This window comes from Lontra canadensis, unplaced genomic scaffold (genome assembly GCF_010015895.1).
Source record: "Lontra canadensis isolate GAN:19392208 unplaced genomic scaffold, GSC_riverotter_1.0 scaffold136, whole genome shotgun sequence".
Classification (NCBI taxonomy): Eukaryota; Metazoa; Chordata; class Mammalia; order Carnivora; family Mustelidae; genus Lontra; species Lontra canadensis.
This window is the reverse complement of record NW_022631130.1, coordinates 886,248-910,628: the sequence shown is the minus strand read 5'-3', so window position 1 is coordinate 910,628 and position 24,381 is coordinate 886,248. Positions and strand designations below refer to the sequence as shown.

The 24,381-nt window shown below is 38.4% G+C and overlaps 1 protein-coding gene, 1 non-coding gene and 1 pseudogene across 6 annotated transcripts in view; 2 read left to right on the top strand and 1 right to left on the bottom strand.

The window, feature by feature from the left end:
• SAP130 (Sin3A associated protein 130) overlaps positions 1-24,381 on the top strand; it is an 82,576-nt gene that overhangs the window by 45,536 nt on the left and 12,659 nt on the right. For 4 of the 5 annotated variants that reach the window (XM_032843145.1, XM_032843147.1, XM_032843143.1 and 1 more), the window contains 4 exons: positions 2,313-2,417; positions 16,065-16,423; positions 19,791-20,039; positions 20,224-20,349. In XM_032843145.1, the coding sequence (XP_032699036.1) occupies positions 2,313-2,417; positions 16,065-16,423; positions 19,791-20,039; positions 20,224-20,349 (839 nt within the window). The remainder of the gene's footprint in view (positions 1-2,312; positions 2,418-16,064; positions 16,424-19,790; positions 20,040-20,223; positions 20,350-24,381) is intronic. The other variant, XM_032843144.1, reaches the window with a different exon arrangement.
• Positions 6,116-6,248, top strand: LOC116858421 (annotated as a pseudogene).
• LOC116858425 lies at positions 8,444-8,599 on the bottom strand. Its single transcript, XR_004380911.1, has one exon. It is a non-coding gene; the product is annotated as a small nucleolar RNA SNORA62/SNORA6 family (small nucleolar RNA).

Below are 24,381 nucleotides of genomic sequence, written 5' to 3'. Positions count from 1 at the left end.
AGTCAAATCCAACTTTCTGCTGAATTTGTGCAGCAGACTGTGGTGGGGTAAACAACCATGTTGACTGGCCCTGCCTAACCTCACAAACCTCGGCTAGGATCTTACAAGAGACCCAACACAAAATGCTTCCTAAGCATGGTCTCAGATGTCATGAATTTTTTGTTTTATTTGAATCAGTGTTCTCATAAGGTGCCCACATTGTGATTAGTTGATAATGTCTCCTAAGACTCTTTTATAGGTTTCCTTCATCTCTTTTTCCTTGAGATTTACTTGTTGAAAAAACTTGGTCTTCTGTCCTGTAGACCTTTCTCTCTCACTACCTTGATTTTTTTCAACTGCATCCACATTGTATTAGTTTCCTAGAGGTGCCATAACAAATTGCCACAAATCTGGTGGCTTAAAACAACAGAGATTTATTCTCATGGAGGTGCCTAGTTAACTGAGTTGGTAGAGCATGTGACTCTTGATCTCAGGGTTGTGAGTCCGAGCCCCATGTTGGGTATAGAAATTGCTTAAAGATAAATTTTTTTTTAGATTTCATTTATTTATTTGACACAGAGAAAGACAACGAGAGAGGGAACACAAGCAGGGGGAGAGGGAGAGGCAGGCTTCCCACCTAGCAGGGAGTCCAATGTGGGGCTCGATCCCAGGAGCCTGGGATCATGACCTGAGCCGAAGGCAGATGCTTAACGACTGAGCCACCCGGGTGCCCCTGCTTAAAGATAAAATCTTTTTAAAAAAAGAAATCATTCTCCAAAGTTATGATGGCTAGAAGTCTGAAATCAAGATGTCAACAGAGTTGGTTCTTTCTGAATGCACTCAGCGAGAATCCATTCCATGCCTCCTTCCTCGCTTCTGTGGCTTTTGGCAAACCTTTGGCTTGTGGACACATCACTCCAATCTCTGCTTCCATATTCACATGGTCTTCTCTGTGTCCCTGTGTCTCAAATCTCCCTCTCCTTTCTGTGAAAAGGATACCAGGAATTGGATTTAGGGCCTACCCTAAAGCTAGAAGGATCTTTACTTTGAGTCTCTACCTTAATTATATTTACAAAGACCCTATTTTTTACATTAACGGGTACAGGGATTAGGACTTGGATATCTTTTTAGGGACCACAATTCAACCCACTACCCCTTTAGAGTAGTTTTGCTGTTCTTGTCTCCTCCACACATTTTCTCTTGTTACTTGAATCTAAAGCTTTATCAGATCCATATATCTTTTTTTTTTTTTTTTTTTTTTTTTGGCAAGCCACTTTATAAATTAAAATGATGTTTGGTGGTCACCCTTTTTTAGGCTAACTTACTATCTAGATCCATTAATTAGGCTTTGCAAAATTCTGGTTCTAGCCATTTTCTCTCAACCCACTCTTGTCTTGGGAGCATTTGCTCCCACCACTCTGCCAAAACTAAGCATGTCACAGTTACTCAGCACTTCCACATTGCTGAGCCCAGTGATTCTCAGTCTGAGTCATATGTGACCTCTAGTGCATGGCACAATCGACACTAACTAACTTGATCAACTTTTCTCATTTGACTTCCAGGAACTTTCTCAGGTCAATATAAATGCATAGACATAATAATAATCATGAACATGTAATATAGATTTCAAGTTTGATAATGAGTAGAAAGGAGATGGGGCATACTAGAAGCATCAGCTAAAAGAGTCAGAGTGGTTGCTTCCTGGATAGAGATTGACAAGAAATAGGGAGGGATGGGGTGGGAACCTGCTGTATTTTGTTAAAAGCTTTTTAATGCAAATGTGGTTTTTTCAATACTGTTACTTTGATAAAATTTTAAAATCCACTTAAAAACGGGCCAGCCACGATGTGGATGGAACTAGAGGATATTATGCTTAGCAAAATAAGTCAATCGGAGAAAGACAACTATCATATGATTTCCCTGATATGAGGAAGTGGAGATACAATGTGGGGGATTGGGGGGTAGGAAAAGAAAAAATGAAAGAAGGTGGGATTGGGAGGGAGACAAACCATAAAACACTCAATCTCAAAAAACAGACTGAGGGATGCTGTGGGGAGGGGGGACAGGAGAGGGTGGTGGGGATATGGACATGGGGGAGGGTATGTGCTATGATGAGTGCTGTGAAATGTGTAAACCTGGCGATTCACAGACCTGTACCCCTGGGGATAAAAATATATGTTTGTTTTTAAAAATTAATTAATAAAAAAGTTTAAAAAGATGGGTTAGCCAATATAGTGCTTTTATTTCGCCATAGGTATGCCTAGCAACTATGTACTTCCTATCCTTTAATGCCCTTGGACTGTTGTTTTCTGGGTTTGTCTGGTTTCTTTCAGAATGGCAGTTCGGAAAACCCTCATTCCTCCTCAGCCTCCTGAAGTAGCTAGCCCTCGAGTGGAGAGTTCTATGCGGAGTGCATCCGGGTCACCTAGGCCTGCAGGGTGAGCACATAAATGTTATCACTCTTTCTTCCAACTGCACATAATTGGGAAAGAAAAAGTCTAACACATGTGACAAATTTTACATAATTTGCTTAGCTACATCTTTTTGCATCCACTTTCTAGCTGTGTGACCAGGGCACATTGCCCAGCCTCTGTATTATTTATAAAATAGCCATACTTATAACATCTGCTTCCTAGAATTTTTATGTATTTAAATGAAATGATGCATTCAGAGCGTTAAGGACAGAGCCTGCCCCACAGTAACCCCCAGTTTTTATTGCTATCAAAAGTGACATCATGGGGCTCCTGGGTGGTTCAGTTGGTTAAGCCACCAGCTCTTGGTTTTGGCTCAGGTCGTGACCTCAGGGTCATGAGAACAGGCCCTGCATTGGACTCTGCACTCTGCACGGAGTCTCCTTGAGATTTCATTCCCCCTCTGCTCCTCCCGCTCCTCGTGCTCACTCGCTTGCTCTCTCTCAAATAAATAAAATCTTAAAAAAAAAAAAATGGCATTATGACAGTAGTTAATATATGCTGTTTTCTTTATTCTTTTTAATTCCACAAATAAAGATATTTTGGGAAAGAGAGAGACAATATAAAAATATTTAAGGTATAAAGGGAAAATCTTTATCCTGCTCTTCCTCTACCTTGCTAGTCCCACTAGCCAGAATTCTATTGATTGGTAACAGTTTTGTTAAGTATCTTTCTACGTCTTTCTTTATGTATACATGTAGATTGAGTCTTAAAAACAGCATCTTGCTGATTAGATTGGTCTATATCTTGCAGTTTTTACTTATATCAATAATAGCTTACAATATTTATCTACTTTATCATAAAACTTCATTCAAGAAAAAATTGTGATTGCCTTGTGTGTGCCAGGTGATGTTTTAGAATCTGGGAATACAGAAGAGTGATGAAGACAAAGTGTCCATTCTCCTTAAGCTTACTTTCTAGTAGGTGTAGAGAAATAAATAGAAGAAAAAGAAGGCAGTGTGAAAGGAATATAAGGCAATAGGAGGAAGAGGTGATACCACCCAGAAAGCCTTCTCTGCACAGAGGTTTAAGAGCATGAAGTAACAGCCGCATGCTTCCTCATGTCCAACTGCATCAGGCTAAGGAAAGAGCAGGGGCCAAGAATTTGATGTAGGAGGATATGCAGTCATTACTTTGCATATTAGTGCAGAAGAGTAAAAATAACCATGCAAGGGGAAGCTGTGAAAATGATCTTAATTTTAGGGGCTAGGGGTTGTGCTTATTTTGTGACCTTTAAAACATTATGAAAATACTCAAAACTCTCTTAATCATCTTAAACGTCTCTTACCATATATAGAGAGGTGGAAAAAGTAGTAAAACTAATATTTATTTGGTACACTGTAATTTAAACATAAGAAACACTGAGAATTAAAGTATTTCTTTCTAAAAACTAAACAAGTGTATTTAGAACAGTACTCGCTGCCTTCACATTGTACAACTCAATGATGATGAAGAGCACAACAGTCCTTCCATGCATTGGTGAATTGTCATGTGCCTTTCTAAGTTTAGATCTGCTTCTGACATGTTATCCTTTGTCTTTTCAATGGTGGCAGATTATCTCCAAGAGTTCCTTTAATGCAAAACTTTTTGCTTGCATCACTTCTAAGGACATCTTCCTTTTCATCAAAACCCTCTGCCCTGGGGCACCTGGGTGGCTCAGTGGGTTAAAGCCTCTGCCTTCGGCTCAGGTCATGATCCCAGGGTCCTGGGATTGAGCCCCCAAGTCGGGCTCTCTGCTCAGCAGGGAGCCTGCTTCCCCGCCCTCTGCCTGCCTCTCTCTGCCTACTTGTGATCTCTGTCAAATAAATAAATAAATCTTAAAAAAAAAAAAACCCTCTGCCCTAACTAATGCGTGGAATCTGGGGGCACATTTCACACAGCATCTTTTAACTGTGCAAGTGGCTTCACCAGAGAGCTAAACATTTAATTCATCAAAGTTAATTTATTAACTTTTGAAATAAACCAGACTTTATTGGCCAGAAAAGGATTTGTTGTTACTGTTTTTGTTCTTCATTCTCCTTGTAAGTGGCCATTTCCTTTCAGTGTGGCAGCTAACTTTAACACTTGGGCCTAAATGACTGGAATTTATTTATTTACTTATTCATTCATTCATTCTTTCATTCATTTAGTAGTCATAGATCCAAAGTAGAAGTAAATACTGTATTTCTCCTTAGTGGCCTTCTGTTCCTAGTGCAATTTTAACTAAAAGATGTTATGAGATGACTTTACCATCATTCTTTTAATATTCACTGGATTCTCTCTACATGGTCCATAACCATATCTTCATACAAACCTAGGGCTCATCCTGTCTTTGCTGTTCCAATTCTTTTAATCACATCGAGTTTTACTTCCAGATTACTGTTTTTTCCTGTGTTTTTGTTTTTGTTAGCCAGTTCTCACTCTCTGTCATCCATTTTTGTAAAATTCCACCTGGGTTTATCATTGGGAAACAAGAGACAGCACAGCTTCACATTTTGCTGAATAAACAGAATAAACTGAATAACAGATGTGCAATGACCACTCACGGACATACTTCAAAGGAAGTGATGTGATTGGTCATTGTGGACTGAGGAGCTAGCAGTAAAGCTTGCATAAAGTTTCATAAACTTTATGTAAGTACTCACAGTTAAAATATATAGTGGTAACAGAAATATGAACAGAGTTGGTGGGGGACTGCTGTAATATAATTATGCAATATAGTAGAATTCATACATACCAGGATAGTACAAAGTCAGGACTGCCTGTATGTTAGGAACACAGAGGAGCAGCAAAAGAAACCAGCCTAGAACAAGGAGAGAGTTGCATAACATGGTTCAGAGATATAACTAAGGGCCAGATGATGTAGGGCTTTGTAGGCCATTCAGAATCCTTTGGATTTTATTCTGGGTGAGGTTGAGAGCCATCAGAAGGTTAAGCCATAGGAATGACATGACTTGACTTAATTTTCAAAAGGATTACTCTGGCTACCATGCTGGAAATAAACTGCAAAAAAACAAAAGTGGAAGCAGGAAGACCAAGTGAGAGAGAATGGAACCTTAGACTATCATAGAGGCTTGGACCGGAATGGAGGTATAAAAGTCGTAAAAAGAGTTGAGATTCTGTATATGTATTGAAGGTACAGTTGACAGAATTTTCTGAGAGAAAGAAGGGAAGGAAGCCAGTGATAGCTAGGAGGTTTTGCATGAACAACTGTAGATAGGAATTACCCTTTTTCAAGTAAGGAATCTAAGAGTTTAGTTTTAATTATTTTACTTTCAAGATCTCCAAGTGGTTAGACAGCCAAGTAAAGATGTCAAATGTATAGCTGCCTAAAAAATTCCAAAGTAGATCCACTTCTAGTATTGAAGATCGATATCTATGCTGGGGATTAAGTTTTGGGAATTAAAAGCAGATATATGTTTTTTAACACCATGAGAGTGGAAGAAAGTCTACTGATAGTATAAAGAGAGAGTAGAGGTGGTACCAAGACCATGCCTTAGGATATATCATCTTAGGAGATCAGGAAAATGAAAACTAGAAAAGGAGACTCTATTCTTATACTATGTGATATTCCCAGATGTATTGGTGCCATAATTCTCCATTAATGAACACTTAACTTATTTCCATTTATCACTGTAATAAGCAAATAGTGCAGTGGATCTTTTTATTTATCATTGAGCCCCTTTATCGCTTCTCGGCCTTTTGGCTAAGATCAAGTGTAGTATGTGTTCTTATCAGTTTAATATAATTGAGCCCCTTAGCAAACATTTCTCTAGAATATATTTCTGGGTCAAATTACATGTAGAGTTTAAATTCTTTTTTTTTTTTTTTTTAAGATTTTATTTATTTATTTGACAGATCACAAGTAGGCAGAGAGGCAGGCAGAGGGGTGCGGGGGGAAGCAGGCTCCCTGCTGAGCAGAGAACCTGTTGCAGGGCTCCATCCTAGGACCCTGAGACCATGACCTGAGCCAAAGGCAGAGGCTTAACCCACTGAGCCACCCAGGCGCCCCTAGAGTTTAAATTCTGATTTCCATTCACTGTACCTGTTTATAGCCTCATGAAATGTGTTCCCATTTTCTCCACATTGTTGCCAACAGTAGACACTAAATTTCACAGATTTAATACATTACCTTTCAGTGTTAAAGTGCTGTTTTTTGTTTCGGGGGTTTTTTTGAAGTAGCACTAGAGTTACTTTTAAAGTGCTAGAAAAAAAATAGAGTTCCTGAAGGTGAAGAGCATTCTGTGTAGTATAACAGTATATTCCTTGTAAGCAGCATATGTGCAGAAACTCGGGTGAGGAGGGCCTATTTGCAGAGGTTTTCCTGGACTGAGTATGGTTCCAGTGTAGGTTGTGGGGGTAGGGCCCTGGCCTTACTTGAAGTTGGCAGTCTATTTTTGTGGCACCTGAAGGAAGAGAGCATTTGGACTGAAAAATAACTAGCTGAAATCAGAGCAGTCTCCCCACACTCCCACGCCCAAGTGAAAGGAATCTCATGTAAATTGCCGTTTTTAGGAATAGCCCAACTCATTCACTGATGAGTAATAAAAGGATATTCATGTGAAGATAACTAAAAAAGTAAAAAAAGAGCAACAAAGTATATTCATTTGTTCAGTAAGAACACTTACCAAAAAAGCAGGACAGATGAAACTTATTTTTAAAATCTTAACTATGAATTTAAATTACTTAATGAAGTCAGCACCACCTCAGTGAAGGAAAACACACAAAAATGAAATGCAGACTTCCAAGACTAAAAGACTGGACATTAAGGTGTGACACCTGAAGGGACAGAACACAGTAAAGACTTAGAAGAAAGAAAAAAGAAAAAAAAGACCTAGAAGAAACCATAGAATGAAGGTAAAATTAAAATAGAAAACCGTGGAGACATAGAGGATAGAAATGGAAAAAGTGAGCAAAATTTTAAAAAGAAGCAAAGATAAAACAACCATATAGAACATACTATGATACGAGTAAGATCTAACATGTCAACATCCCAGAAAGGAATATGTGATTTAAAATTGAGGATACGGGCGCCTGGGTGGCTCAGTGGGTTAAAGCCTCTGCCTTCGGCTCAGGTCATGATCCCAGGGTCCTGGGATCAATTCCCGCATTGGGCTCTCTGCTCGCAGGGAGCCTGCTTCTCTGTCTCTCTCTGCCTGCCTCTCCGCCTACTTGTGATCTCTGTCAAATAAATAAATAAAATCTTTAAAAATAAATAAATAAAATAAAAATGAGGATACATTAATATTATCATTAATGTATTTTTAAGTGGTACACAAAATTTGGTGTATATTTACTGGCAGCTTAGATTCAGTGAAATGCTAAAGTTGAGTGGTACTGTTTAGAGATAGTGGTGGGGGTGATTAAAGGAGGGAGGGAGACTTCTTAGTATATCTTTTGAAACATGAATATATTACCAATTCAAAGCCAAAAGATTAAGGAAAATTAAAATATTATAAAACAGAAAATAGATTAAGAAAGTAAATCCAGAAACTGTTTAAATAAATTTAAAAATTGAATTTTAAACGAAGTCACATAATACTGCAATATGCTTAGCTGTTTTCTGTTAGTCACTAATTCATCTTCAGACTCTCCACCAAACCTAAAGAAAACCTCCAGATACAAGCAGGTCTGTCAGATCTCTCGGTTCCATTTTTTTTCTTGATTATATCCCTCCACCAAACCTAAAGAAAACCTCCAGATACAAGCAGGTCTGTCAGATCTCTCGGTTCCATTTTTTTTCTTGATTATATCCCTCCCTCCTTGAATCCTTGCTTCTGCCTACCCTAGTCTGCACTGGTTGCTCTCTGGACTTGGTGCCCAGTTATTATCCCTGGTGTTTTCTTTGTCCATCATGCTCTGAATTCCCGTCAGTCATCCATGGTGCCTGTAAACTTCCTTTTCCTTGGCTTACTCTCTGATTTGTTAGAACATCTCTTTTGTGGCAGAAAAGGAATACATAAGATGTCGGGTGTTTTTTGCATATCAGAAAATGGCTTTATTCTGCCCTCTTTACTTGTAGCAAGAATTACTGTCAAACTCCACTCATTGAGCCAGAGACCCTTGTGGTGTTAGTAGCTAAAACTTGCCCCTCATATAGCACCCTACCTACACTTGTGAGTTCATTAATCAGCCAGCAGCCTTAACTCCATACTCAAACACTGTGCAGTGCACTCGCTCTTAAGTCTCCTTTCTCTCTGTTGGTGAGATTGAGTAAATTATATTGATCTGTCCTCAACCCTACTGATTCTATCTCCACTCTACTACTGACAATATCCAGTAAGTTTATTTGGTCAATTGTATTTTTTAGTTCTATAATTAACATTTGGTTCTTTTTATAACTTTTATTTCTTTGCTGAGATTTTTTTATTTTTTCATCTATTTCAAGTGAATCTGTCATTGCTTGTTGAAGCACTTAGCATCATCATTCATTTCCTATTCAAATTGTGATTTTCCTGTTCTGTTTAGATGAGTGGTTTTCTGTTTGGACCTGAACATTTATGGTCTTATAAGACCCTGGAATTTATTTATAGCCTAATGTTTTAGCAGTTATCCTCTCAGATGACCCCAGTTAAGGAAGACAAAAGCATTATCTCCTTACTGCCAAGTGGGGGACTGAAGTCCAGGTTCCTTGCTTGGCCTCTTTGGATACCACTTCAGTGGTGAGATGGTAGAGAGAAAATTGAGGTGCCTTGTTATAGCCTAGCAAGTGTGGAAGTCTGGGGTCTCCATAGTATTTTCAAGAGAGAATGGAGATGAGACCACAATTGTTTCTGTGGTGTTTCACTGGTGTGGAGCTGTTACTGTCTAAAAGTTTCCCATCTTGCTGAGCTGCTCCTGTCTTGGCTCTTTGAGCAGACTTTTCTTAGGACTTTAGTCTTTGCCCTTTGACATTTCTGTTTTGAGGTTCTCCAGAACCCAGTCTGGAACAAATGAGGCAAAAAGGAAGTTCACTGCTGTGTCATTCTTTTGGTCCTGAGGTCCCTAGCCAGTCTGTCTTCATCTTTCAACAGCTGTTCTGTTTGTCTTGTATGTAATACTCGTGATTTTCAGCTATAGTTAGCAGAAAGAACAGGAAAAAGTAGGTCTACACCATCCTTCCATAAACAAAATTCCTACCTGCACTCTTAAATAATACCATGGCTGGGAAAAGTTGAAATTGAAAATCTCTTTTTCAGGGCACCTGGGTGACTCAGTCCATTAAAGGTCCAACTCTTGATTTCGACTCAGGTCAGGTTCTCAGGGTCATGAGATCGAGCCCCACATTGGGCTCACTGCAGAGTCTGCTTCAGATTCTCTCTCTCTTCCTCTCCTTCTGCCCCTTCCCTGCTCATGCTCCCTTGCTCACTCACTCTCAGTTAATTAATGAGTTAATTTTTAAACATCTCTTTTTCTTTTAGGTGATATCTTCAACTATCTTAAAGCATTCTCTTGTGAAGTTCTTTTTTTTTATTTAAAGAACATTTTAGTATTTATTGCAGTATATATAACATTCTCCTTCAGCTTTTCTAAAATATTACTTGAAACAGGAAGCAACTACTAAGAAACTTAGGTGTATGGATTCTTTTGAAGTTCTTAATATAAAAATCTGTGAAGGTACAGCAAAGTAGAGAAAATAGTGTTATTCAACTATATTTAATTTTTAATATTTTGCCATATGTTACCTTTTTTGGCATAATTAACTTACAGAATTTTATTTTTAAGTACTTTCTTGTGCATTTTGATGGTTTAATTATGATGTGTTCTAGATGTGGTTTCTTTTTTTTTTTTTAAGATTTTATTTATTTATTTGACAGAGAGATCGTAAGTAGACAGAGAGGCAGGCGGCTGGGGGGTGGGGGTGGGGAGTAAGCTCCCCGCTGAGTGTGCAGAGAGTGCGATGCAGGGCTTGATCCCAGGACCCTGAGATCATGACCTGAGCTGAAGGCAGAGGCTCAACCCAGTGAGCTACCCAGGCGCCCCTAGGTGTGGTTTTTTCCAGTTTTTCCTACTTGAGTTGGTTGAACTTTTAGATAAATACTGAAGTTTTTCATCAAATTTAGGGAATTTTGGCCACTATTTCTTCTCTTTCTGCCTGTCTCTCTCCTTTGCTCCTAGGACTCCTATTTATGTGTATGTTGGTACACTTACTGCTGTCCCAAAGATTTTTTTTTTTAAGATTTTATTTATTTATTTGACAAAGAGAGATCACAAGTAGGCAGAGAGGCAGGCAGAGAGAGAGGGGGAAGAGGTTCCCTGCTGAGCAGAGAGCCCAATGTGGGGCTCGATCCCAGGACCCTGAGATCATGACCTGAGCCGAAGGCAAAAGCTTAACCCACTGAGCCACCCAGGCGCCCTGTCCCAAAGATTTTTGAGGCTCTCTTTAGTTTTCCTCCTGTACACCACCCCACCCCCGCCCTTTTTTTTTTTTTTTTTTTTTTTTTTTTAAGTTTCTAAGACTGGATAATCTCAATTGACCTATCTTTGAGTTTACGGATTCCTTCTAATGGCTGCAGAAATGTGCTTTTTTTAAAAGCTGCCATATTTTTTCTAAGTAATCTCTGTACCCAACATGGGGCTCAAAACACCCCAAGATCAAGAGTTTCGTGCTCTACCAACCAAGGTAGCCAGGAGCTCCTAAAATACACTTTTGAGTCCTGTTAGTGGTTTTTTTTCTTTTCAGCTCTTAACTTTTCAACTGCAGAATTCCTTTTTGGTCTTTTTTGTTAATGATTTCTGTCTCTTTTATTAATCTGTTTGCTGAGACATCATTTTTATGCTCTTCTTTAGCTATGATCTCCTTTAATTCTTTGAACATACTTACAGGGCTAACTTAAATTCTTTGACTTGTAAGTCTAACATCTCTGCATCCTCAGTGACAGTTTTAGTGCTTACTTTTTTTCCCGTGTTTGAACAGTGCATTCTTGTTTCTTTACTCTTGAAAACTGGGCATTTTAAATAGTATAATGTGGCAGCTCTGAAAATCAGATTACCACCCCTCCCCAGAGTTTGTTGTTGATGCTTTTTGTAGTTATGGGGTTTTTTTACGGTCTCTTGTAAAATAAGTTTAAATTCAATATCTTTGTCTTGCGTGACCACTGAATTCTCTAATCCTTTAGCTTTTGTAGTTGGCTAATGACTGAACAGATTTCCTTGAATGCCTGGAACCAGTAAGTATCCCATATTTGCCAAGGGCCTCTGTGTGTGCGTGTCTTGGGATGGCCCATCAACACTGAAGTAGGCAGTTTTCCATCTCTGTGTTACTTTTTTTCTTCCTTGCACAGAGCCTCACACTCAGCCAGAGCTACGAATTTGGGTACCTCTCAGCTCTCTCCTAGACATAAGTACAGTCATTAATCCTACATGTGTATGTTGCTTCCTAAATTGCCAGAAATACATTGGAGCTTTTCAAAGTGCCTGGAGACATTTCATTCTTCAGTTTTTCTTTTAAAGCTTTTTGGGTAGCTTATTGTTTGCCCTACCTGTTACCATTCTGTCAGTCAGTTGGGAAACTGATCATTTACGTCTAATTTTTACCAACAAACTTCGTAAGGGAAAAGCTGTTTACACTGGACTGGCCAGGTCAAATAAGACAGTCCAGGAAATGGGAACAGCCAGACAGGTTATATAATGACAGTTCTCGGTAAAGAGGGTATGAAGGGGCTCTCAGCTATCTGGTAGCTGCCAGGCTGCTGGTTTTCACTGTGAGCATGGACTGTTGGTTTTCATGCCTGCCATGGTGGTAGAAATGAAAGAACAGAAATATGGCAAGTTAAACACCTCAGAGTTTATTGGTCTTACGGAGGTTCACCTAATTTTCTTACTAATTTTGCCAGATTATTAATTTACAGAGTTCTGAAAACATTGTATCTGGCATTTTTGTCAGTTTTTTGTTGCTCTTATGAAAGAGAATTTTCAGAGATTGTTACTGCCACATTTTTGCTGATGTTTCTGGTTGTTTTATCTTTTAATTCTCTTTAATTACAGAATAATCCTAACCTGTACCCAACCCCTATTTACTTATTTTGAAATAATTTAAAGCTCACAGAAGTTACAAAAATAGTACAGAAAGTTCCCATGTACCCTTTACCCAGCTTCCCCCAATGATTACATCTTACATAACCCTTGCACTTTTTCAAAATGAAGAAATTGGCTGGGTGCCTGGGTGGCTCAGTTGGTTAAGCATCTGCCTTCAGCTCAGGTCATGATCTCAGGGTCCTGGGATTGAGCCCCAACTGGGCTACCTACTCAGAGGAGGGTCTGCTTCTCCCTCCTTCTCTGCAACCCCCCAGCTTGTATGTGTACGCACACCCGCACACTCTCTCATGAATAATTAAAGTTATTATAAAGAAAAAATTGGCATTAGTACAATGCTATTGACTAACTATAAATTTTATTAAAATGTCACCGGTTTTTTTCCTTTGGTGTATACTACTTTGAAATTTCACCCATGAGTAGATTTATATAACGATTATCATAAAATGTGAATCTGTTTTGTTGTCACAAAGACATTCCCTTATTTACAGTCATACCCTTCCCCTAAACCTAACACCTTGCCTCTTAGTTGTGCCACCACTAGAATTTTGTCATTTTGAGAATTTTTTGTAACTGGAATCTCATAAGTTACTTACATTATTTATATAATTATATATTTGTAATTATATAAATACATATTTCTCATACAATAACCTAATGATGCTGGCTTATTTTCATCCAACTTTTGAGATCCATCCAAATTATAGTGTATATCAGTAGTTTGTTCTTTTTAGAGCCGGTAATGATACATAATATGGATGCTCCAGAATTTTGTTTAGCCATTTGTTTATTCGAGTTCATGGTTTCTGGTTGGAGGTTATTAAAAATAAAGCTGCCGAGAACAGTCATACACAGTTTGGTTTTTTGGGTTTTTTTTTACTTTATTTTTTCAGTGTTCCAAGATTCATTGTTTATGCATCATACCCAGTGCTCCATGCAATACCTGCCCTCCTTAATACCCACCACCAGGCTCACCTAACCTCCCTCCCCTCCAAAACCCTCAGTTTCTTTCTCAGAGTCCACAGTCTCTCATGGTTTGTTTCCCCCTAGTCATGTACAATTTTCTTGACAGACATACATTTTCATTTCTGTGTGATAAAAATCCCAGGACTACAGTTACTAAGTTACATATATTTTTCATTTTATAAGAAACTTCTGAACCATTTTTGCAAAAGTGGCTGTACCATTTTAAATTCCTATCTACAGCATGTGAGATCCTTTTATTCTAAAATCTTGCTAAACTCATTTATTAGTACTAGGAGTTTCTTGGCAGATCAAGTTGCTCCACATCCTTTCCTGTGCTTTCTAATATAAAGTTTTTAAGTTTTCTTTTCACCAGGGACGCCTAGGTGGCTCAGTCAGTTAAGCCACTGCCTTCGGTTCCGGTCATGATCCCAGGGTCCTGAGGTCGAGTCCCACATCGGGTTCCTTGCTCAGCGGAGAACCTGCTTCTCTCTCTGCCTCTGCCTGCCACTCTGCCTGCTTATGCTCGTTCTCTCTCTCTCTCTCTCTCTGACAAATAAATAAATAAATCTTTTTTAAAAAATAAATTAAAAAAATAAATCTTTTCACCACTGATAGGGGTATGGTGGCAAATCATTGAGGCTTTAATTTGCAAGTCTCTAATGGCTAATGGTATTGACTGTCTTTTCATGTGCCTGTTTGGATCCTGGATATTTCTTTAATGAAGTGTCATTCATTATTCATATTTCTTGCCCTTTTTCTGATGAGATTGTATGTTTTCTAGTATGGAGTTTACAGAGTTCTTTGTATATTGTGAATATCATTCTTTTATCGTACATGTATGTTTTGGTTTGTATGTTTGTCTTAAACATTTTTAATTGTACATTTCATTGGTGTTAAGCATATTCTCACTACTGTACAACCATCTCCAGATCTTTTTGGTCTTGCAGAACTGCAGTTCTACCCATTATTCAACCATTCCCATTTTCCCTACCCCCAGCCCCTGGGAGCTACTATTCTACTTTCTTTTCCAATGAATTTGGCTACTCTGGGTACCTCATATAAATAGAACTACCATATAGGTGTTTCACAGATAATTTTTTTTCAGTCTGTGCCTTGTCTTTTCAATCTCTTGAAATGATCTCTAGCAAAGCAAAAGTTTTTAAATTGATAAAACCCAGTTTATCATTTTTTTTTTCTTTTTGATGGTGCTTTTGGTATCCTATCTAAGATCTCTTTACATAATCCTAGGGGTTTTTGTATTTTTTATAAAACTACAGTTTTACGTTTTACACTCAGATTTATATCACTTCTCAGCCTTTTGGCTAAGATCAAGTGTACACTTAGATTTATGCCCCATGTTGAATTCATTTTTGTGTATGGTGTGAGGTTTGGTTTGATGTTGAATTTTTTGCCTGTGGAAATCCAGTTTTTTTTGGCCTTGGACTTTTGTGGGGTACTGTTTTGTATTATTTTTCCTATCCTGAATTTTTAGGATTAGTACTATAAATAGGTAAGCCTTTATAGATATTAAATGAAATATTTTACTGGGGTGTCTGGCTTGCTCAGTCAGTAGAGCACGTGACTCTTGATCTCAGGGTCATGAGTTCAAGCCCCACATTTGGTATAGAGACTACTTAAAATTAAAAAAAAAAAAAATTTTTTTTTTTTAATTTATTTATTTGAGGCTTTCCCTAGGTGGCTCAGTTGGTTGGGCAGCTGCCTTCAGCTCAGGTCATGATCTCAGGGTCCTGGGATGGAGTCCCACGGCAGGCTCCCTACGTAATGGGGAGTCTGCTTCTCCTTCTGCCCCATCCCCAACTCATGCTGTTGTGCATGCTTTCTCTCTCTCTCTCAAATAAATAAATAAAATCTTTATAAAAAAAGATTTATTTATTAGAGAGAAAGTGCGCATGTTGGCAGGGGTGCAACGTGGGGCAGAGGGAGAGAATCTTGAAGCAGACTCCCCACTGAACACAGATCCCACTGAGCTCGGGGCTTGATCTCACAACCCATGAGATAATGACCTGAGCCGGAACCAGAATACTTCTGATAAAACTGAAGAAAAAAAAAAGGATTTACAGTTTTAAACATTAAATTTGTAGCTACTTTAGATCCCTAGAGTATTCTGGTGAAGTATACTGGAAAATTCTAAGAGCGATGACTCTGGGTAGAAGGCTGGGTGTGTGAAGTGGAAAAAGATTATTTTTAATTTATTTTCTTTTGGATCTTTGCCATACATGTGAGTTTCCTCTTCTATGAGAAATAAATTTTACAAGAGTAAACTACATATTGTAAGTACAATTGTGATTTTAAGAAACAAGAAATTTCCTAAGACAACATATGCATTAAGGAATTCTGGGAGAAAGAAAGACACTACCATAGTGAAAATTGGTTGCCTTTTGATGACGTGCCTTTGAATGATTTTAATAAAATGTTATTTCCTAAGTTAATTTTATTACTGCTTATAAAATTTGGTGGAGTGGCACAAGGAAGGGTTATTTTTAAAACTTGAATTTCCTTTAAAGTTTACCTCAAATTTCAACTTCTAGAATCAAATAATAGAGTTTAAGTTGTGCTACACATTGTATAAAAAGATCTGGACAAACACCCATCCTCTGAGATGTTTGCTACATTATCTTTGCTTTTGTGTTTCAGTGCCAAGCCTAAGTCAGAGATCCACGTATCAATGGCCACTCCAGTTACTGTGTCCATGGAGACTGTGTCCAGTCAAAATAATGATCAGCCCACCATTGCAGTCCCTCCCACAGCTCAGCAACCTCCACCGACCATCCCAACCATGATTACAGCCGCAAGCCCCCCATCACAGCCAGCTGTCGCCCTCTCAACAATTCCCGGAGCAGTCCCCGTCACTCCCCCCGTCACTACCATTGCAGCTGCCCCTCCGCCATCAGCTGCTGTAGCTGGCAGTCTCTCCTCTGTGTTGGGCCCTCCAGTACCTGAGATAAAAGTTAAAGAGGAAGTGGAACCAATGGACATCATGAGGCCAGTCTCTGGTAGGTTCATTCATGGAGTTCTCTCCATTGGCACATGCTGCTTGTTCTTTTTCTGACTCTCCTTGAGGGCCAGACTCTTGCGTGACCCTCAGTTATGAAGACTAACACATTGGTGCCCGTTGTAAATTTGCATGTCATTCTTTTTTTTTTTTTTTTTTTTTTTTTAAGATTTATTTATTTATTTATTTGACAGACAAGAGATCACAAGTAGGCGGAGAGAGAGGAGGATGCAGGCTCTGCTGAGCAGAGAGCCCGATGCGGGGCTTGATCCCAGGACCCTGGGATCATGACCTGAGCCGAAGGCAGAGGCTTTAACCCACTGAGCCACCCAGGCGCCCCTGCATGTCATTCATTTTAAGAAGAGGACTGCTAGGCTCCTTTTGAAATTAAAACCATTTTTTGCTGCCCTTTTAACATCAATTTTATTTTTTACCAAAACCATAAAAAAGATTAACATTTCCCCAAGAATATCCTTAAATAAACTTTTGTGGTTATATTGTTTTCTATTTCTCATTTTGGTTTTTGAGTCTTCTTTTTTTTCTTAGTTAATGTAGTTAAAGCATTGCCTGTTTTGTTTTGGAAAAACGGGTCTTTACTTTCAGTGTTATATTATTGTTTATTCTGGTCTCTATTTCTGATTTTTCGTTATTATTTCCTTCCTCTACTAAATTTCAATTAAGTTTCTTTTCTTCCTAGTTCCTTGTGGTGTGTTGCTTATTTGAACTTTTTTTCCTTATTATAAGCATTCATAGTGTGAAAAAAAGAAAAATTTTAAGAAGGGTCAAAATAAGATCATAACGGGGCGCCTGGGTGGCTCAGTCTTAAGCGTCTGCCTTCAGCTCAGATCGTGATCCCAGGGTCCTGGGATCAAGCCCCGCATTGGGCTCCCTGCTCAACAGGAAGCCTGCTTCTCCCTCTCCCACTCCCGTTTACATTCCTTCTCTCGTTGCGTCTCTCTTTGTTAAATAAATAAGTAAAATCTTTAAAAAAAAAAATAAGATCATAGCTACATGCTAATTATTTATGATTTATTCCCTGTCAATTTGTGTTGCCCTGTTACACAGTGAAGCAAGATTTGTGTTGTTGAAAATAATTTCTTGAAAAACTTAAATGTGATTAGTAGTAAAATCGTAAAAGTCCTCACTGCTTTCTTTCCCTCCTCTCCTCGACTCTAAACTTCCAGTGTGTGAAATGCAGGTCATTTTGGAGGTTTTCTTTTTGTTTGTTTATATGTTAGTAATCTGTTGAGGAATGTTGCTTCCCCTGACTACAAAAATAGAATTTAATGTACAGAATTTATGAAATACAGATGAAGCCGAAGTGGAAGGCAAGTCATTCTCTCTAATTAGCCAGCAGTGCCCTCTTACCATTTCTGTATAAAGGCCTCTATCCCCCATGCTGTTTTGTTCAGTAAGTAGTGTGGTTGTACTGTGTTTGCAGTTGTTAAACCTACTGTTTGTTTTCATTTATCATGCCATGAAATATTCTTCTATCTTACCTATGTTTTAGCCTCAGCACTTCGTTGAAAGACGCCATGGGTAACCCAGGAGGGGAAATGAAATGTTTCCAATTTTACTGTTCTCTCTTGGTTTGGGGTTTTTTTTAAAGATTTTATTTCTTTATTTGACAGACAGAGATCATAGGTAGGCAGAGAGGCAGGCAGAGAGAGGGAGAGAGAGAGGAGGAAGCAGGCTCCCCGCTGAGCAGAGAGCCCGATGCGGGGCTCGATCCCAGGACCCTGGGATCATGACCTGAGCCAAAGGCAGAGGCTTTAACCCACTGAGCCACCCAGGTACCCCGTGTTCTCTCTTGGTTTGAATAGCTCCTCTTAACCTGTCTGTGCTAGGAAACTATCAATAATCACGCCTTAAACTGTAGGGCTCTACACCAGGTTCTGATGATAATAGCCTTATACAAAACAAGTACATCTCCATTATCTTGGAGCTTCCATTTTAGCAGGGGAGAGAAACCGTCAAATAAAGCAGTGAGAAAATACAGGTATACCTCAGGGAGATTGTGGATTCATTTCCAGATCACCACAGTAAAGCAAGTCAGGTGAATTTTTTGATGTCCCAGTACATAAAAAAGTTACATAATAAAGTATATACATAATACTTTAGTCCGTTAAGTATACAACAGCATTATGTCTTTAAAAACAATGTACATACTTTACAGAGAAAAGTGTATTGCTAAAAAATGCTAACCATCATCTGAGCTTTCAGTAAGTCATAATCACTGATGACAGCCACAATAACAAATACAGTCATAATGAAGAAGTGTGAAATATTGAAAGAATTACCAAAATGTGATACAGAGATATGAAGTGAGCAAATGCTATTGGGAAAATGCTGCTGACAGACTTGTTTAACACAGGGTGGCTACAACCCTCCAGTTTTTGAAAAATGCTCTATCTGCGAGGTACAATGAAATAAAGCACAGTCAAGTGAGATATGGCTCTGAAAAGGAAAGTTAGGGCTGGGGCTGTGATTTTAAGAAGAGCTTTAAAGGGAGGGCCTCACTGAGAAAGTGATCTTTGAGTAGAGACATTAAAAAGATGAAGTGCTTGTCATTAGGATAGCTGGAACAAGAAATTCCAGGCCTCAGTTATGAACAATTCTAGTATGCTCAGAATAACAAAGACAGGTCAGGTAGACAGCCCAGGAATAGTATGTGGACTTCATAAAATCATTAGGGATCCAAGCTTCTACCACCCCTAGTTTGACCTTACGCTTTTGATTCAGGATAGCTGCTAGAACTCTCGCTATCATATCTGAGTTCCAGGGTGACAAGACAAGGAACAGAAGGTCACACCTTCTTTTAAGGAACTTATTAAAAGTGCTACAACAGGGGCGCCTGGGTGGCTCAGTGGATTAAAGCCGCTGCCTTCGGCTCAGGTCATGATCCCAGGGTCCTGGGATCGAGCCCCACATCGGGCTCTCTGCTCGGGAGGAAGCCTGCTTCCTCCTCTCTCTCTGCCTGCCTCTCTGCCTACTTGTGATCTCTCTCTGTCAAATAAACAAATAAAATCTTTAAAAAAAAAAAAAGTGCTACAACACACTTATATTTTCATATGGCCACACCTGTCTATAAAGGAGTCAATTAAATAGTGTTTCAGCTGAATGATGGTGTGTCCATCTATAAGTGTGAAGGTCCTCGTTCTAAGGATGGTGAAGTGCTATCTTGGAAAACAGTCGGCACCCTCTGCCATAAGTAGAGTGCTTAGCACAGTGCCTGGCATGTAGGAAGACTCAGTAAGTGGTAGTCCTCTTTTCTATCTTCCTAACCATTCTCATTGGTTGGAAATCAAGAGAAGTTTTCCATTATTTTGGGGTTCTCATACATGTATGTGCTCTTTTTCCTATGACAGCAGTTCCTCCCCTGGCCACCAGCACTGTGTCTCCATCTCTTGCATTGCTGGCTAACAACCTGTCCATGCCTACAAGTGACCTACCACCTGGTGCCTCCCCAAGGAAAAAGCCTCGAAAGCAACAGCACGTGATTTCAACAGAAGAAGGGGATATGATGGAGACGAACAGCACTGATGATGAGAAGTCCACTGCCAAGAGTCTTTTGGTGAAGGCAGAGAAACGCAAGTCTCCACCCAAGGAGTATATTGGTAATGGTCACTTGGGCTAGCTATTGTCATGTGAAGCTTTACCACTTAAGTCAGGAGTCCATCCCTGAGGCTGTTTACATAATCAGGTTTCATTTAGGGATCATTTCTTGGAGTTATACCTTGAGAATCCTTGACAATATATGATAAGTTATTTAGTATCTTCCTTTCCTTTTCTTCTGAATAGATGAAGAAGGTGTGAGGTATGTCCCAGTGCGTCCAAGACCTCCCATTACTTTGCTCCGTCACTATCGGAACCCCTGGAAGGCTGCTTACCATCACTTTCAGCGGTACAGTGATGTCCGGGTTAAAGGTTAGTTGCATGAAATTGGTTTCCCACTTGACTATAATGTAATCACAATAGAATAGGAAGCTAGAATTATAATTTTCTAGTTTCCAAAAAACCCAAGTGACAGAATGACCTCTTTAGCCCCAGGTTGGTTGCAGAAGAGCTGTACTAGATTATTATTCTTTCGACATAGTCCACATTAATCCCAAGGATGTCTGCCCTAGGAAGTTTATTTTCCAAAAGACCTTTGGTTTAACATATGTGAAGCTCTTGAAACAGTCCAGGGCAAGCGCTCAGTAAATGATTTTGTTGTTTTGCTTGAGAATTACATTTTAATAAATCCACATATAGTAAAAGTAACTGACAGTACTTTGCAAATATCTACAAATATTTCTACTGATAGGCTTTAAGCATCATTAATCTCAGATACAATCATTGCACAGAGAAGTGTAAGTTTTCAGAGAATTGGTCACATTCCCCACTCCCTCACATGAATTCTACTTGGAAATTACTCTAAGGGTTTCCTTGAAGCCTCAAGATGAGTCAGAGTTAGATGGTATTGTCTAATGTCTGCGAGCAGGGGTGAGGGTTCTAACAATTTACTCTCTGAATGCAAGTACCAAGATGGATGCAATTGCAGTAGTTCTTCCTCATGAGGTACCTTGACCTCTGAAAATAAGCTAGATTTCCAAAGGTCAAGGAGTGTTGTCCTTTGATGGAAGAAGGACATAGGCTTCGCATTACAAGAATTTCATATCATAGCAGGAGAGTGTTTTAAAGTATTGCCTGGTAACATTTAAGCCATTCTGAAAGACTGTTACCATTTTCAGGGACTCTTTCTTCCAAAAACTGTCTCAGGAAAGGTAGTGTGACAGCTGAAAGTATTGATACAAATAGTCTCTTGACTATTAAATTTTATTGATCTGCTTTGCCCAAGCTTTAAAATCATGTTCATATAAGTATATCAAGATGGAATAGTGAAAATCGGTCAGGTAATTTTCATGGGAAAGAAAGAAAAGAGAAAAGGAAGAACAAAAAGTGCAGGAAATAAACAGCAAATAATAATATGACTCAGCCTTACATATCAGTACATACCCTAAATAGCCTGAACATACCAATTAAAACACCATTTGGCAGAGTGGATCAACAAAAAAGATCCAACTCCACTCGGTCTTTTAGAAACTCACTTCAGATTCAGTGACATAAGTAGATTGACAGTAACAGGATGGAAATGATACATGTATGCAAAAATAAAGCAATAAAGTAATGTCAAATGTCAAATCAAGTAGACTTCAGAGAAGAGAAAATTACTAGAGACAAAGAAGGACATTACATACTAATAAAAAAAATGTACAGAAAACAAAAATTTAGAGCTTCAGATTATATGAAACAAGAAAAGGACAGCAAAAGGAGAAATAGGCAAATGAGCAATGGTAGTTAGAACTTCAACACCCTGCTCTCAGCAACTAGTAAAACTACATGGCAAAAAATCAGCAAGGACTACATACTACCACATCTAACAGACCTTTATAGAACACTCCCAATAGGAGCAGAATACATATTATGTCAGGTGCCTACAAAACATAGAAAAACCATATCCTGGATCATAAAATAAACTTCAACAAATTTAAAAGAATTGAAATCATACAGGGTATCTTCATTGACCAGAATGGAACCAAACTATAAACCAGTAAGAGAAAGATAACAGAAAAATTCCTTGAAAACACAAACTGCCAAAACTTAACCAGAAGCGAATAGACAATCTGGTTAGTCCCATAACCAATGAATAAATTGAACCCATAGTTTTGAAGCTTCCAAACAAATCTCTATTTTCAGATACTTTTAACTGGGAAATTCTACTAAATTTTTAAAGAGGAATCAACATGAGCTCTCTATAATCTCTTCTAAAATATAGGAGGAAGCATTTACATATTGATTTTACGAACCCAGTGTTTTCCTGACACAAAAATCAGACAAGGAGAGTACAAATATAGAAAACCAGTTATCAGTATTCTTCATTAATACAGATCCAAAATTTTTAACAAAATGTTAGCAAATTAAGTACAGCAACATAAATAGCCGTTTATACCTTGATTGAGTGGGGTTTGTGTCAGCTATGCAAGGCTGGGTCACCATTTGAAAATCAGTGACTCACCATTATTAACAAACTGTATTAATTTCCTAGGGCTGCTGTAACAGTACCACAAACTCAGTGGTCTAAAATTACAAATTTATACTCTTGGAGTTCTGGAGGCTAGATGTCCAAAATCGGTGTTTGCAGAATTGTGCTCTCTCTGAGACCTGTAGAAGAGAATCCTTCCTTGCTTCATTTTAGCTTCTGCTGCTTGCCAGCAATCGTTAGTATTATTTGGCTTGTAACTATATCATTCCAGTTTCTGCCTCCATCATCACATAGCGTTCTTTCCTGTGTCTCATCTCCTTCTCTACCTCTTACAAGGACATCTGTAATTCTTTTAGGGCCCTCTCTAATTCAGCGTGACTACTTCTTGACTCGATTTCGTCTGCAAAGGCCCTATTCCCAGATAAGGTCACCTTTAGAACTTCAGCATGTCTTTTGAGGGGACACAGTTCAACCCCTAGCAAAAACTAAAGAAGAAAAACATAATGATATCAACTCGTGCAGAAAAATTATTTGACAGAATTCAACACTTATTCATAATCTCTCCAAAACAGAGAAGGAAGACTTCCTTAACTTGATAAAGTCTTCAACAAACCTACAAGTAACAAATATACTTAATAGTGAAAGGCCAAATGCTTTCTACTCTAGCCAAAAGACCAGGCTGTTGTCTGGTCTCTCTCTCACTGCTCTTACTCAGCATTAGTACTGGAAGTTCTAGACACCATGTAAGTCAAGAAAGAGATAAAAGACTGTATGGGTTGGGTGGAAATAAATAAAAAACTGTCTCTATTTGCAAATGACATCACTGTCTATGTAAAAAATCTGAAGGATTCCACCAAAAAAAAACAAAAACTGGAACTAGTAAATGAGTTCAGCAAGATCACAGGATACAATGTTAGCACACAAAAATCAATTGTAATTTTAGATACTTGGAATGAATTTGTGCAAACTGATACTGAAAACATTTGCACTTGCAGTTGATCCTCCAAAAAATGACCTGTTTAGGTGTAAATCTAGCAAAACATTACAGGATGAGTTTGCTGTAAACTACAAAATGCTGATGAAAGAGATCTGAATAAATGAAGAGCCATGCAATGTTCATGGATTTGAAACTCAACATAAAGATGTAAGTTTTCCCTAGATTGATCAATAGGGTTAATACAGTTCTACCAGACTCACAGAAAGGTTTTTATAGCCATAGTAAATCTTATTCTAAACTTTATATGAAAGGTATAGAAAGTAGAATAGCTAAAATAACCTTGAAAAACAAGAAATCCTATTTTCTGATACTAACGCTTAGTTTATCTACATTAGTTTAAATGGGCTGGTATTTGCAGAAGGATATACATATAGGTAACTGGAATGGAATGGAAAATGCAGAAATAGACCCACACAAATACGCTCAACTGATTTTTGGCCCAATGAAAAAAAATTCAGTGGAGGAAGGAGAGTCCTATTTTCAACAAATGGTGCTAGACATCCATAAATTTTTTAAAAAGCCAAAGACCCTAACTTAATCCTCACACCTTATACAGAAGTTAACTGAAAATGGGTAATGGATCTAAATATGAAATGTAAAACTGTTAAACTTCAGAAGAAAACCTAGGATAAAGTCTTTAGGACCTAGGGCATGGTAAACAGTTCTAGACATGTGGACAGAAAGACTGTCCACAAAAGGAAAGGAAAATACATTGGACTTAATAAAAAACTTTTTATCTCTGAAAGACCCTGTTAGGAAGATGAAAAGATAAACTATAGACTGGGAGAAAATACTATCAAACCACATATCTCATAAAGGGCTTATATCTAGAAAATACATATTAGGAACTTTCAACACTTAATAGTAAATATAAATAATAATCCAATTAGAAAATGGACAAAGACATGAAGAGACATTTCACCAAAGAGGATAACTT